Source organism: Monodon monoceros, unplaced genomic scaffold (assembly GCF_005190385.1).
Source record: "Monodon monoceros isolate NGI ecotype Baffin Bay Population unplaced genomic scaffold, NGI_Narwhal_1 Super_Scaffold_10, whole genome shotgun sequence".
In the NCBI taxonomy this organism is placed as follows: Eukaryota; Metazoa; Chordata; class Mammalia; order Artiodactyla; family Monodontidae; genus Monodon; species Monodon monoceros.
In genome coordinates, this window is record NW_021703766.1 from 18,271,962 (window position 1) to 18,285,608 (window position 13,647).

General features: G+C 40.1%; 1 protein-coding gene and 1 non-coding gene across 4 annotated transcripts in view; one reads left to right on the forward strand and one right to left on the reverse strand.

Moving 5' to 3' along the window:
- Positions 1–13,647, reverse strand: part of NFATC3 (nuclear factor of activated T cells 3) — a 133,089-nt gene that overhangs the window by 7,635 nt on the left and 111,807 nt on the right. The window contains exon 10 of one of the 3 annotated variants that reach the window (XM_029245840.1): positions 5,086–5,189. The exons of the other annotated variants lie outside the window; for them this stretch is intronic. Coding sequence (XP_029101673.1) covers positions 5,089–5,189 — 101 coding nt within the window. The 3' untranslated portion in view covers positions 5,086–5,088. The remainder of the gene's footprint in view (positions 1–5,085; positions 5,190–13,647) is intronic. 3 annotated transcript variants of the gene reach the window in all.
- Positions 8,090–8,196, forward strand: LOC114890101. Its single transcript, XR_003792238.1, has one exon. It is a non-coding gene; the product is annotated as a U6 spliceosomal RNA (small nuclear RNA).

Consider the following 13,647-nt stretch of genomic DNA (forward strand, 5'->3'; position numbering starts at 1 on the left):
CTTTATAGCAAAAGCCTGATCGAAGGTATGTTATCTCTGTTGCCCCTTACCAAAGTTCTGCTGTTCTTTTGCCTAGTGTGCGTAACCTCATTTAGTTAAACCAACCTGCAAGGTTCCTGACAGTTCAGGATTTTAAGACTAGGATAAAGCTAAGATTTTCCACAAAGAAGCACTCAAGCCGACTATACTCAAATATACTTTAACATATAATAATCAGAGAGTAGATTTAAGTTCCAAAAGGGCAAGGAACTTGTCTATCTTGTTCTCCATTGACTCCTTAGTGCTTGGTAAATATTGAGTGCTGATTAAAATTATGTGCCAATTGAATCTTTAATGTAATATGGGATTTGGCAAAACAACAACAAAAATTATGCTCAAATAATAGCTACTGAATACGAATTTTAGGCCAGGGAGTCAGAACTGTAACAAAGCAGTCCCTTCACCATCCTTTAGCAATAACTTGAGCACAGTGTGGTATCCAAGCCCACTGCTCTCCTTTGCCCCCTCACTTCACATTTAGCCTGGGGGCTCTGGGCTCTGGCTCCCACCTCTGGGTTCCTGAGATAGCCTTCTAATGTAACTGGCCAAACTTTGTCAACTTGAGCAAATTAAAACTATTACTGGTAAGCAAATCTATAATGTAATTTACATGTAAATCAGTAGCAATCTTGATAAATACAGTACTAATTTCTTTTTTTTTTTTTGCGGTACGCGGGCCTCTCACTGTTGTGGCCTCTCCCGTTGCGGAGCACAAGCTCCAGACACGCAGGCTCAGCGGCCATGGCTCATGGGCCCAGCCACTCTGCGGCATGTGGGATCCTCCTGGACCGGGGCATGGACCCGTGTCCCCTGCATCGGCAGGCAGACTCTCAACCACGGCGCCACCAGGGAAGCCCAGTACTAATTTCTTTAAAAAATTAGTGCTTGCAATTTTCACTTCCTTTTGAATGTATATATGCATGAATTTATTGATTTATTTAAGTCCTACTCCACAAAACATGTGAGTCGGCTTTATTTTTTTTTCACGAATTTAAGGTAAAAACATAAGTTGTTTATGCCCCTACTGTACAATTTTATCACTTCCCCCCTATAAAGAGTAAAGTGAATTAAAAGCCTAGAACAAGGGTCAACAGCCCTCAACACCCGTGGTAACAGGTTATGTAGGTCACAGCATTTGGCCTACTTGTGGCAGCTACCGTCCTTGACTCCCATTACCCCAACACCTGGCTTGCCACAACAGAAGTAGTCAGAGCCACCAGCAATATCTGCTGTAAGAAAAAACAACTTTTTTTTTTAATCCAAGAGATGTTCAAATTAACAGTCCACTGTAATGCTATCTGTACACACAAGAATGAGGTGTTTGAGTAACGGCCTCTTATTTAGAGCTATTTCCAATGCTTACGGATTCAGAGTTAGAGCTGGCAAGCATGGTAGGGTATGAAATCTCACCACCAGGTGGAGGGGCAGGGTAACCCAGGGCACTGCCTTTGGAATAGGCGGATGTACATTGTCAAACACACAAAAGTTCAAAGGGCCTTCATAACTAGCATCTGAGCACCTTGACCACTTTTGTAAAGTATTTTTTGGTATAATCAGTCTCCATTTATGTATACTATTTCATTTTAAAGCTGCAATGAACATTCATCAAAGTTTAGCAAATTCATCTTTTCTTCCTTTCCTTACACCCCAAGATTAAAGGTATAATTCATTCTTTGGGTGAACAATTTTATGCAGATATTATTTTTTATAAAATGAAGGCCATATATAAGTATAATAATTTTCTGAATTTCACTTGAAATGAAGAAATAAGAGAAATTTGGAAGTAAAGGAATAGAAATTATTTTAAATGTATGAGAAACTAGTAATACTTTATGGTTTATTACTCTATAAGCATACTTTCCCTAAGATTTACTTTTAGGTTATTAGATAAGTTATAAGAATACCATCTAAATGAAATACATAAAATACTGAATTCAACTATTTATAGAATGAGCTGAAGAATTAATTTGCATTTATCAAAATCTGATTAATTTGCCTTTTCGAGCTGAAGACAGAAAAAAGTTCCTGAAAACTTAGAAGGTACCTATGGTAGACTGCTAAATGTCCTAATTCATTCTTCTCTAGTAATTGAGTTTAACTAGTCACAGGGCCACTCAGCTACAGACTACACATTTCCTGGCTTCCCTTTTGTAGCAATGTATGACCATGTAACTTGCTTTCTCTAATTAAGTGTGAGTAAAAGTGATGTGTGCATCTTCCTCATCACTTGCTCAGTAACCTCTTTCCCTCCTTTTCACACCCCTTGCTTTGGGCTAAGACTCAGTCAACGTGGTGACTCTGCTTTGACAATACCTAAAGAGGTAGAGGAACTAAATGACACAGGAATCCTGATCTCTGAATTACCGTAAGGTGTGAGAGAAAATTCCAGTGTAGTTAAGCCACTGTATTTTGGGATCTATGTTATAATAACCTAGCTTACATTATTAACAAAAATAAAACTCACCACCATAAAGGTAAGACAGAAAGAATATTCAAGCATTTTAAGCAAGAACCAAGATAACCAGCTTGAGCTCTATCGTAACAAGTTTTTAACTAAGTTATTTTATTCTATTCTATTCCATTCCATTCCATTCCATTCTATTTTTTGGCCGCGTTGTGCAGTTTGCAGGATCTTAGTTCCCTGACCAGGGACTGAACCCGGGCCCCAGCAGTGAAAGCACCAAGTCCTAACCACTGGACCGCCAGGGAATTCCCTAAGTTATTTTAAGTTTACACTGAACTCTAGATAGCTTCCAACCATAGGACAGATTGAAAATTACATGCACAATGATCAGAAGATACCCTTCACTTTTAACATTAGATTTAATACTACTAAAGGGAAATTATGACACTTTTTTCCACAACTGACTGAGGGAGAGATCAGTCCTGTTATTAAGGGTCCTTTCTTTCTAAGAAACCTCTTATATATGTGATACTATACTAAGTGTCATACAGATCTTTCCTCTAGAAAAAGTTGTAACTCAAAACATTCTACAAACATTAAGTCTCCAGCTGAGTAAACAGTACACAGTTACTTGAAAGTATATTCAAGTATCAGCATGTATGTTTTTGTATCAGTAAAAACTGAAATGTGGGGGGAAAAAACCCCAAAAACAAAAAACTTCTTTTCAACTTAGGTTAAGAGGTGAGATTCTGGGGACTTCCCTGGAGGCGCAGTGGTTAAGAATCCGCCTGCCAATGCAGGGGGCATGGGTTTGAGCCCTGGTCCAGGAAGATCCCACATGCCGCGGAGCAACTAAGCCCGTGAGCCACAACTATTGAGCCAGCGCTCTAGAGCCCGCGAGCCACAACTACTGAAGCCCACGCGCCTAGAACCGAGCTCTGCAACAGAAGAAGCCACCGCAATGAGAAGCCTGCACACTGCAACGAAGAGTAGCTCGCGCTCACCGCAACTAGAGAAAGGCTGCACGCGGCAACAAAGACCCAACACAACCAAAAATAAATAAATTTTAAAAAACGGATGTGGGATTCTGAATTTTAGGCCTATCAGAAGATTGTCCTTTTCCTTATTTTTTTTCATTTTGTACATTTTCTCTGAGTAATCTTGTCCATTTCTATATACTGTACTGTTGACTCCCACATCTGTTGTCTCCAGGGCCCAAACCTGAGCTCCAGAGCTGTAAACCCACATGACTCATTCCACACCTATGCTATGAATCCCACATGCTTGCCTCTTCAAGATCTTGCCCCACAAATTTCCTGCACTCTTCTCTTTAATCAACCTACTCACCAACCCTCTCCTCCTGGATTCTTTTCATCATTGCTTAAATATGGGTAAGTCTCTATCTCAAACAAGCAAGCGAGCAAACAAATAAAAACCCTAGACCCCACAAGGCCCTCTACATCTAATTTCTTTCTTTCATTGTTTAACATCTTAAAGGAGTTATCTACACCGCCTGCTGTTTCTCTATTCTTACCTCCTGTTCATTCCTTAGTCATCCATTGATCCCTTCACTCCACAGAAACATTTCTTACCAAGATCACTAGTGACCATCTTGTTGCTTCATACACAAGAAGGGCAGTGGGGTAAACACTGGAAGAAATAAGCTTTAATTTTGATTCAGCCGTGATGTGACTAGGGCAATTTAATCTTTTTTCAACTGATCTTCTCAACTATGATACAAGGAAATTCATTTAAATCCTTCTATAACTCTCCTGAGAGTTTTATAGATATGTAGAAATTTAGTGGCCAATGATGTGAGACCAGGGTAGGCTGGCCCAGCTTCTGGGAGAAGCCAGGGTTTTGGTGCCTTATCTATCAGGAAGCTTTAGTATCCTAAATATAAAGATTTGGGTAGTGGACATGATTTCTAAGTCCCCTTCCAAATCCAAATTCATTAAAATGAAATTCAAATGGCATTTTGAGAACTACAATCTGTATGTTTATAATTTCTACCACAGACTTTCTCAAGTGGCTTTGAGAGTCTTTGAAGAAAGAAGCTGTGTGAGGGAGAGGGAGTGGTATGGTTGCTTGCTGAGGCACAGAGGCCTGAGGCCCAGCCCCCTCCTCACAAGCACTGACTCCTTCCAAATGAAGCCCCAGATGAACTACCAGCGTGCAAACATGGGCCTAAAGGACAGGCTCAAGGGTAAACGATCCAGGTTGCCTCTGGCAAATGGCTAACATTTCCTGCTTTATTTCCATTCCATACTGCCTCACATCAAAACTTAGAGCACTTGACCAGAAATGAGTAGGCTTACACACCTTATCAGCAACCAATTTACTCCGCATCCAAGCCACAGAATTCATATAGACAGGACTCCCTCTGCTTTGGTTCAATAAATCCAATCAACACTTGACTTTTATTCAATCCCAGACTAAAATTATAAGTGTGAGAGCCTGAGTGTAGTTAAATTTAAAAAGCACTCTTATAGTCAAAGTTTAGTTCCAGAGATAATGAGTGGGCCCCTACCAAGAAGATGCCCATGTATACCCCCTCCTCTGCAGCACATGCAAATCTGGCCACTGCATGCAAATATCAGACTTGGGCAGAAAAACAGTGACACATTTCAATCAACACTCACCCTCTAGATTCTCCAGAAAGGAGGTGGACATGAGAGCTCACTGTGGTTAGGCCATTTCTCTGCTGAACCTGATGGCTGGTGTTCCAAGTCAGACATAAACTGGTCTGTGTCAAAGAAGACAACATCACTACTGAATGGAACAAACCAGAGGGTAACAATCTACTACATGCCCAGCTTGTTTTTTTCTATAATTAAGAGGAATTTAGTTGTCCTTTATCTGTCAATCACTGCATAAAATGGCTCCCCGCATTTTATTAGATAATATAAATATTGAAGTCCAGAGAGTTTAGGTAACGCTGATTTATTTTCTAAATTTAAAAGGGCAGTTATTTTAAAAAGTTACAATGGCGGTTTTCAGTGATTTTAAAGGACAGATTTAGTTTTAAATAAACTAGTTTTTATTAGACTAGATCTATCAGTGGTTCCCAAATACATGTCTGTGGCTACATCACAGTTATCTGGGCACTTAATAAAAAAAATAAACTCCTGGGCTCTACTTCAGAGCACAGAATCAAAATGTCTAAGGGTATGAGCCCAGAACACTATACGCATAGGTAAATTTGTGGGTCATGGAGGAATATTTTTTAAACTGAAGTTCACATCCATTAGCAGGCTATGAAATCAATTCAGCAAGCTGAAATCAGTATTTAAAAAAATAAATGGAACAAAATAGAAGATAAGGTACATTTTTTTAATAAAGGTTAAGGATTGGCTTGTGAGCCTTTCATGTTAGTTGTGTATGTTTTTTGTGTTTGTTATGTAATGGATCATGCTATAAAACTTACTTCTTATTGTTAGAAGCTGTCAAAAATGTTGAAAGTCACTGTACTCAAGAAGAGTCACTATTACCAGTTTTGTGATAATCGCTGACACTCACAGGTGCCCAGTTAAAGAGTCCAAAATACAATGAGGCAAAACCTCCTCCTGTGACCTATAAGGAATTATTTTTGGCCTTTGCTGTACAAATTCAAATAAAAGGACCTAACCTTTTATTAGATTCTAGAAGAATGATTATTTTATCTTGGAAGAGAAGAAACTGTAGTCTCTGTGAACTAATTAATACCCTCCTCTTAGGCAGATAAAAGAGGGAAAATAGGGCTTCCCTGGTGGCGCAGTGGTTGAGAGTCCGCCTGCCGATGCAGGGGACACGGGTTCGTGCCCCGGTCCGGGAGGATCCCACATGCGGTAGAGCGCCTGGGCCCGTGAGCCATGGCCGCTCAGCCTGCGAATCTGGAGCCTGTGCTCCGCAACGGGAGAGGCCACAACAGTGAGAGGCCCGCGTACCGCAAAAAAAAAAAAAAAAAAGAGGGAAAACAGAGGAGGAGCCAATCTGTTCAAAATGCAGCCTCACTAAAGGGGTCAAAACAAAACACAAAAACCAGAAATCCTTTGTGCATAGCCAAAATTTTTCTGCCTTAAGCTTTTTTATTACTAAATTTGAGATCACTCACCTAGCTTTCAGGGGTGACTTAAGGATTACAGTGTGTATGAAGTATTTTAAAGACTCCAGATATACTGTCAAAAGTCTGCCTTCTGAGGATGCCCAATCTTCACAACTGAGTCCTTCAAAACAGATTCTAAAGTGTAGAACATGTGAGTCCATGTAAATCAGCACATAAATTAGAAGAAAGAAGTCCAGGCCAACAGATGCTGGGGGCTTTTGTGAGTTGTGTGATACAGTGGTAGTTTCAGATTGTGCTTATGGAAACTTGCAGTCCTCGAGACATTTTTCTAGTTCCTTGAAACACTGTTGACAGCTCCAAAAAATACCTGATTTCTCTTCCTATCACAAAAACTTTCACCAGACATTTAAAGAATTAACACTAACCCTTAAACTCTTCCAAAAGATTACAGAGAAGGGAACATTTCCTCTCTCATTCTAGGGCCAGCATTACCCTGATATCAAGGCCAGACAAAGACACTACAAGAAAAGAAAACTACAGAACATCTCCTGTGAATATAGATGCAAAAATCCTTAACAAAAGTACTAGCAAACTGAGTTCAGCAGCATACTAAAACAGTTATACATCATGACCAAGTGAGATTTATTCCCAGAATGCAAGAATAGTCCAACATACGAAAAATCAATGAATGTAATATAGTATACATTACTAGAATGAAGGGAAAAAAACACATATGATCATCTCAATTAATTCAGAAGTATTTGACAAATTTCAATACTCTTTCAAGATAAAAACACCCAATAAACTAGGAATAGAAAGAAATTTCCTTAACATGTTAAAGACCATATATGAAAAACCCACAGATAACATCATACTCAATGGTTAAAGACTGAAAGCTTTCCCTCTAAGAGCAAGAACATGACAAGGATGTTCACTTTTGCCACTTCTATTCAACACAGTACTGGAAGTTCCAGCCAGAGAGATTAGGCTACAGAAATAAAAGAAAGAGGTAAAATGACCTCTGTTCACAAATGACATGATCCAATACATAGAAAGCTCTGAAGAATCAATATACAAAAAAATGTTAGCACTAATAAATTACAGGATATAAAATCAACACACAAAATTTAGTTGTATTCTATACACTTTTAACGAACAATCTAAAAAGGAAATTTATAAATCAAGTCCATTTACAATACCATTAAAAAGAACAAAATACTTAAAAATTAACCAAGGAGGTGTTTTCGTATACTGAAAGCTACACGTTGCTGAAGGAAACAGAAGATCTAAATAAATGGGAAAACATCCCATGTTCAAGACTTCGTATTGTTAAGATGATAATACTACCCAAAGCAATGTAGAGATTCAATCCAATCCCTATCAAAATCCCAATAGTATTTTTGCAGAAACAGAAAAACCCATCCTGAAATTCATATGCAATCTCCAAGGACCCTGAAAAGCCAAAACAGTCTTGAAAAAGAACAAAGATGGAAGACACACTTCCTGATTTCACAACTTACTACAAAGCTACAGTAATCAAAACAGTGTGATACAGGCATAAGGACAGACATACAGACCAAAGGAATAAAATAGCCCAGAAAATGCTCACTTCAGCAGCACATATACTAAAACTGGAATGGTACAGAGAAGATTAGCATGGCCCCTGTGCAAGTATGACATACAAATTCATGAAGCATTCCGTAGTTTTAAAGAATCTAAAAAGAGTGGATATGTGTATATGTATAACTGATTCACTCTTCTGTACAGCAGAAACTAACACAACACTGTGAACCAACTATACTCCAATAAAAATTTAAAAGAGGGCTTCCCTGGTGGCACAGTGGTTGAGAGTTCTCCTGCCGATGCAGGGGACACGGGTTCATGCCCCAGTCCGGGAGGATCCCACATGCCGCGGAGTGGCTGCGCCCATGGGCCATGGCCGCGGGGCCTGCGCATCCGGAGCCTGTGCTCCGCAACGGGAGAGGCCGCGACAGTGAGAGGCCCGCGTACCGCAAAAAAAAAAAAAAAAAAAAAAAAATTTAAAAGAAAAATAACCCAGAAACAAACCATGACAATATACAGTCAATTCATTTTCACTTTCAAGCAAGGGTTCTATTGGACATGCAAAAAAAGAATGGAAGCTGGACTCATCCTCCATACCATATACAAAGTTAACTCAAAAGGGATCAAAGACCTAAACATAAGAGCTAAAATTATAAAACTCTTAGAAGAAGAAAACATAGGGCAAGTCTTCATGACCTTAAATTGGGCAACAATTTCTTAAGTATGACACTAAAAGCACAGGCAACAAAAGAAAAAATTGATAAACTGGACTTCATCAAAATTAAAAACATCAAAGGATCCTATCAAGAGAGTGAAAAGACAATCCATAGAATGGGAGAAAATATATGCAAATAACTTATTTGATAAGGATTTAATATTCAAAAAATATAAAGAACTCCTACATCTCAACCAAAAAAATGGGCAAAATATTTGACTAGACATTTCTCCAGAAAAAATAAACAAATGACCAATAAGCTCACGAAAAGATACCCAAAATCATTAGTCATTAGGGAAATGCAAAATAAAACCACAATGACACCACTTTACACCTATTTAGGATGGCTTTTTTTTTTTTTTAAATAAACATAAGTGTTGGCAAGGATGTGGAGACACTGGAACCCTCATGCACTGTAAATGTAAAATGGTGCAGCCACTGTGGGAAAAATATTAGTTTGGCAGTTCCTCAAAAAGTTGAAAAAAGAATTCCTTTTGGTCCAGCAATTCCACTCCTAGAATACCCAATAGAACTGAAAATAGAGACTCAGATACCTATACTCCAATATTCAAAGCATCACTATTCAAAACAGCCAAACGGTGAAAACAAACCAAATGTCTTTCAACAGATGAATGGACAAACAAAATATGGCATATACATACAATGGAATATTATTCAGCCATAAAAAGGAATGAAATTCTGATCTATGCTTACAACATGGCTGAACCTTGGAAACATCACGCTAAGTGAAATAAGCCAGACACAAAAGGGCAAATGTTGTATTCCACTTATATGAGGTATCTTGAGTAGGGAAAGTTATGGAAATGGAAAGCAGAATAAAGGTTACCACAGGCTGGGTTGTAGGGAGAGAATGGGGAGTTATTGCTTAATGTGTATAGAGTTGTTGTTTAGGGTGATGAAAAAGTTCTTGAAATACACAGTGGTGATGGCTACACACTACTGTGAGTGTACTTAATGTCACTGAACCATACACTTAAAATGGTTAAAATGGTAAATTTTATGTTATGTATATTCTACCGAATTTTAAAAATTTCAAAAACAAACTGTGTGGGACTTCCCTGGTGGTCCAGTGGGTAAGGCTCCGCACTCCCAATGCAGTGTGCCTAGGATCAATCCCTGGTTGGGGAACTAGATCCTGCATGCCTGCCGCAACTAAGAGCCTGCATGCTGCAACTAAGAGTCCATATGCCACAACTAAAGAAGCCCACATGTTGCAACTAAGCATCCACATGCCACAACTAAAGAAGTCCACATGCCACAACTAAAAGATCTCGTGTGCCGCAACTAACACCCGGCACGGCATAAATAAATAAATAAGTATTAAGAAAAAAAACTGTGGGTTTTCTCATAGGAGAACATTGTATGAAATGACTGAATGAGGTTTTCACAGATCGAACCATTGACTCAAAGCAACACCTGGGGCTTCCCTGGCGGCGCAGTGGTTGGGAGTCTGCCTGCCGATGCAGGGGACACGGTTTCGTGCCCCGGTCCGGGAAGATCCCACATGCCGCGGAGCGGCTGGGCCCATGAGCCATGGCCGCTGACCCTGTGCGTCTGGAGCCTGTGCTCCACAACGGGAGAGGCCACAGGAGTGAGAGGCCCGCGTACCGCAAAAAAAAAGCAACACCTGGAGGACTTCTGTAAATCCCTCTTAAAATTTATAAATCTGGGATATGGAATCTGTTCCTTTTAAAAAATTTTTTATTTATTATTTATTTATTTAGGCTGTGCTGGGCCTTAGTTGTGTCATGCAGACACTTAGTTGCAGCATGCATGCAGGATCTAGTTCCCTGATCAGGGATTGAACCCGAGCCCCCTGCATTGAAAGCATGGAGTTTTACCCACTGGACCACCAGGGAAGTCCCAGAATCTGTTCCTTTTATTAAAAAGTTTTGAAAAATTAAATATTTATAAATTATGAAATATGTCTGTGGGAAGATGAGCAAAATTTCCCCACTCGTCCAAGCTGCCTCTTGACCAAGCTGCTTACTTTAGCCACCTTATCGATATATAGGCTTTTCTGGTTTATACAAACAGACAATGATCTGGTGGGTATTAGAAAAGAAAGGCTTTGGAACTGTACTGTCATCACTTACTGGATTGGTGACCTAAGGGAAGTTGTTTAACCCTTGTAAATCTGTTTGCTTGTGAATTTGTTTACTTATTTGTTCAAAGTCTCCTGAAATGTAAGAGTAGGCACTCTGCAACATTTTATAGAAATACAATTATTATTACCTAAATTGATAAAGGCAGGACAATTAAATTATCACTTAATGACCTCATCTAGTCTGGTGGCTTTAACTACCTCCTGCATGCCAACAACTCTCAAATTTGTATCTTCAGTCTATAACTCACTTCCAAACTCTAGACTTCAGCCAACTGACTACTTTATATCTCTACTTGAATGTTCAACAGATACCATAAACAAAACACATCCAAAATTGAACACCTGATCTTTCTCCAAAACCTGCTCCATCCAGAGCCTTCCCCATCTTACCTGACAGCAATGCCATCTTTTCAGTTGCTCAGGCAAAACCCCATTCGTGTCATCTTTAACTTCTTTCTCTCACATCTCACATGGAATCTGTCAGGAAATGCTACTGGCTCTATCTTTAAAATACATCAAAAATCAGTCCATCTCTTAGTCCAAACCATCATTTCTGGCCTGGATTACTATAATAGCATCTTAACTGGTCTCCCTGTTTCTGCCCTTGCCTCTCTACCCAGCAGCCAGAGTGACCCTGTTAAAACCTATATCAGGGGCTTCCCTGGTAGCGCAGTGGTTAAGAATCAGCCTGCCTCGCAGTGGTTCAGAATCCACCTGCCAATGCAGGGGACATAGGTTCAAACCCTGATCTGGGAAGATCCTACATGCTGTGGAGCAATTGAGCCCATGCGCCACAACTACTGAGCCTGCACTCTAGAGCCCTCGCTGAACTACTGAGCCCACATGCCACAACTACTGAAGCCCATGCACCTAGAGCCCATGCTCCACCACAAGAGAAGCCACCACAATGAGAAGCCCGCGCACCGCAACGAAGAGTAGCCCCTACTCGCAGCAACGAAAACCTAATGTAGCCCAAAAAAACAACAGTAATTCTTAAAAAAAAAAGAATCCACCTGACAGTGAAGGGGACATGGGTTCGAGCCCTGGTCCGGGAAGATCCTACATGCCATGGAGCAACTAAGCCCGTGTGCCACAACTACTGAAGCCCACGCGCCTAGAGTCTGTGCTCTACAAGAGACGCCACCACAATGAGAAGCCCGTGCACCGCAATGAAGAGTAGCCACTCCTCGCCACAACTAGAGAAGGCCCGCGCCCAGCAATGAAGACCCAACACAGCCAAAAATAAATAAATTTTTTAAAAAAACAAACCTGTATCAGATCATGATGACTCATCTGTTCAAAACTCTACAACAAAGGCCTACAAGACCCTATGTAAGAGTTCTTAAAAGTGTGATCAAGGACATGTGGGGTTCCCTGAGGACTTTTAAGGGAGTCTTCGAGGTCAAAATTCTCCTTATAATAATACCAAATTTTTTTGCCTTTTTCATTATCATTCTCTCCTGAGTTTACAGTGGAGTTTTCCACCCGGAAACAAATTGTATGTGATGACTTCACTGCTGTGATGGGTGATGGAAAGTGTCTGTGTATTCTTGTTTTCAAAAGTTCTCAGTTTTAACTTCTAATACAAATAAAAACTGATACATACAAACCACCTAAATAAAAGTTCTTGGGGATCCTCAAAAATTTTTAAGATTATAAAGGAGTCCTGAGAAAGACAGTCTCTTCAGCAAGTGGTGCTGGGAAAGTTGGACAACTGCATGTAAATCAATGAAGCTGATTTACACACCCTCACACCATGTACAAAAATAAACTCAAAATGGCTTAAAGACTTAAACGTGAGACATGACACCATAAAACTCCTAGAAGAGAGCATAGGAAAAACATTCTCTGACATAATACCAATGTTTTCTTAGGTCAGTCTCACAAGGCAATAGAAATAAAAACAAAAATAAACAAATGGGACTTAATCAAACTTACAAGCTTTTGCACAGCTGAGGAAACCATTAAAAAAAAAAAACAACAACGAAAAGACAACCTATGGAATGGGAGAAAACATTTGCAAATGATATGACAGACAAGGGCTTAATTTCCAAAACATACAAACAGCTCATACAACTCAACAACAAAAAACCAAACAACCCAATCAAAAAATGGGCAGGGCCTTCCCTGGTGGCTCAGTGGTTGAGAGTCCACCTGCCGATGCAGAGGACATGGGTTCGTGCCGTGCCCCGGTCCGGGAAGATCCCACATGCCGTGGAGCGGCTGGGCCCGTGAGCCATGGCCGCTGAGCCTGCATGTCTGGAGCCTGTGCTCCGCAACGGGAGAGGCCACAACAGTGAGAGGCCCGCGTACCACACACACAAAAAAGGGCAGAAAACACATGGGCATGCTAACAGATGCTCAACATCACTAATTACTGGAGAGATGCAAATCAAAACTACAATGAGGTACCACCTCACACTGGTCAGAATGGCCCTCATTAAAAAGTCTACAAATAAATGCTGGAGAAGGTATGGAGAAAAGGGAACTACACTGTTGGTGGGAATGTAAGTTGGTACAGCCACTATGGAAAACAGTATGAAGATTCCTCAGAAAACTAAAAATAGAATTACCATATGATCCAGCAACCCCACTCCTGGGAATATACCCAGACAAAACTATAATTCAAAAAGATACGTGCACCCCTATGTTCACAGCAGCACTGTTCACAATAGCCAAAACATGGAAATAACCTAAATGTCCATTGACAGATGAATGGATAAAGAAGATGTGGTACATATATTCAATGGAAT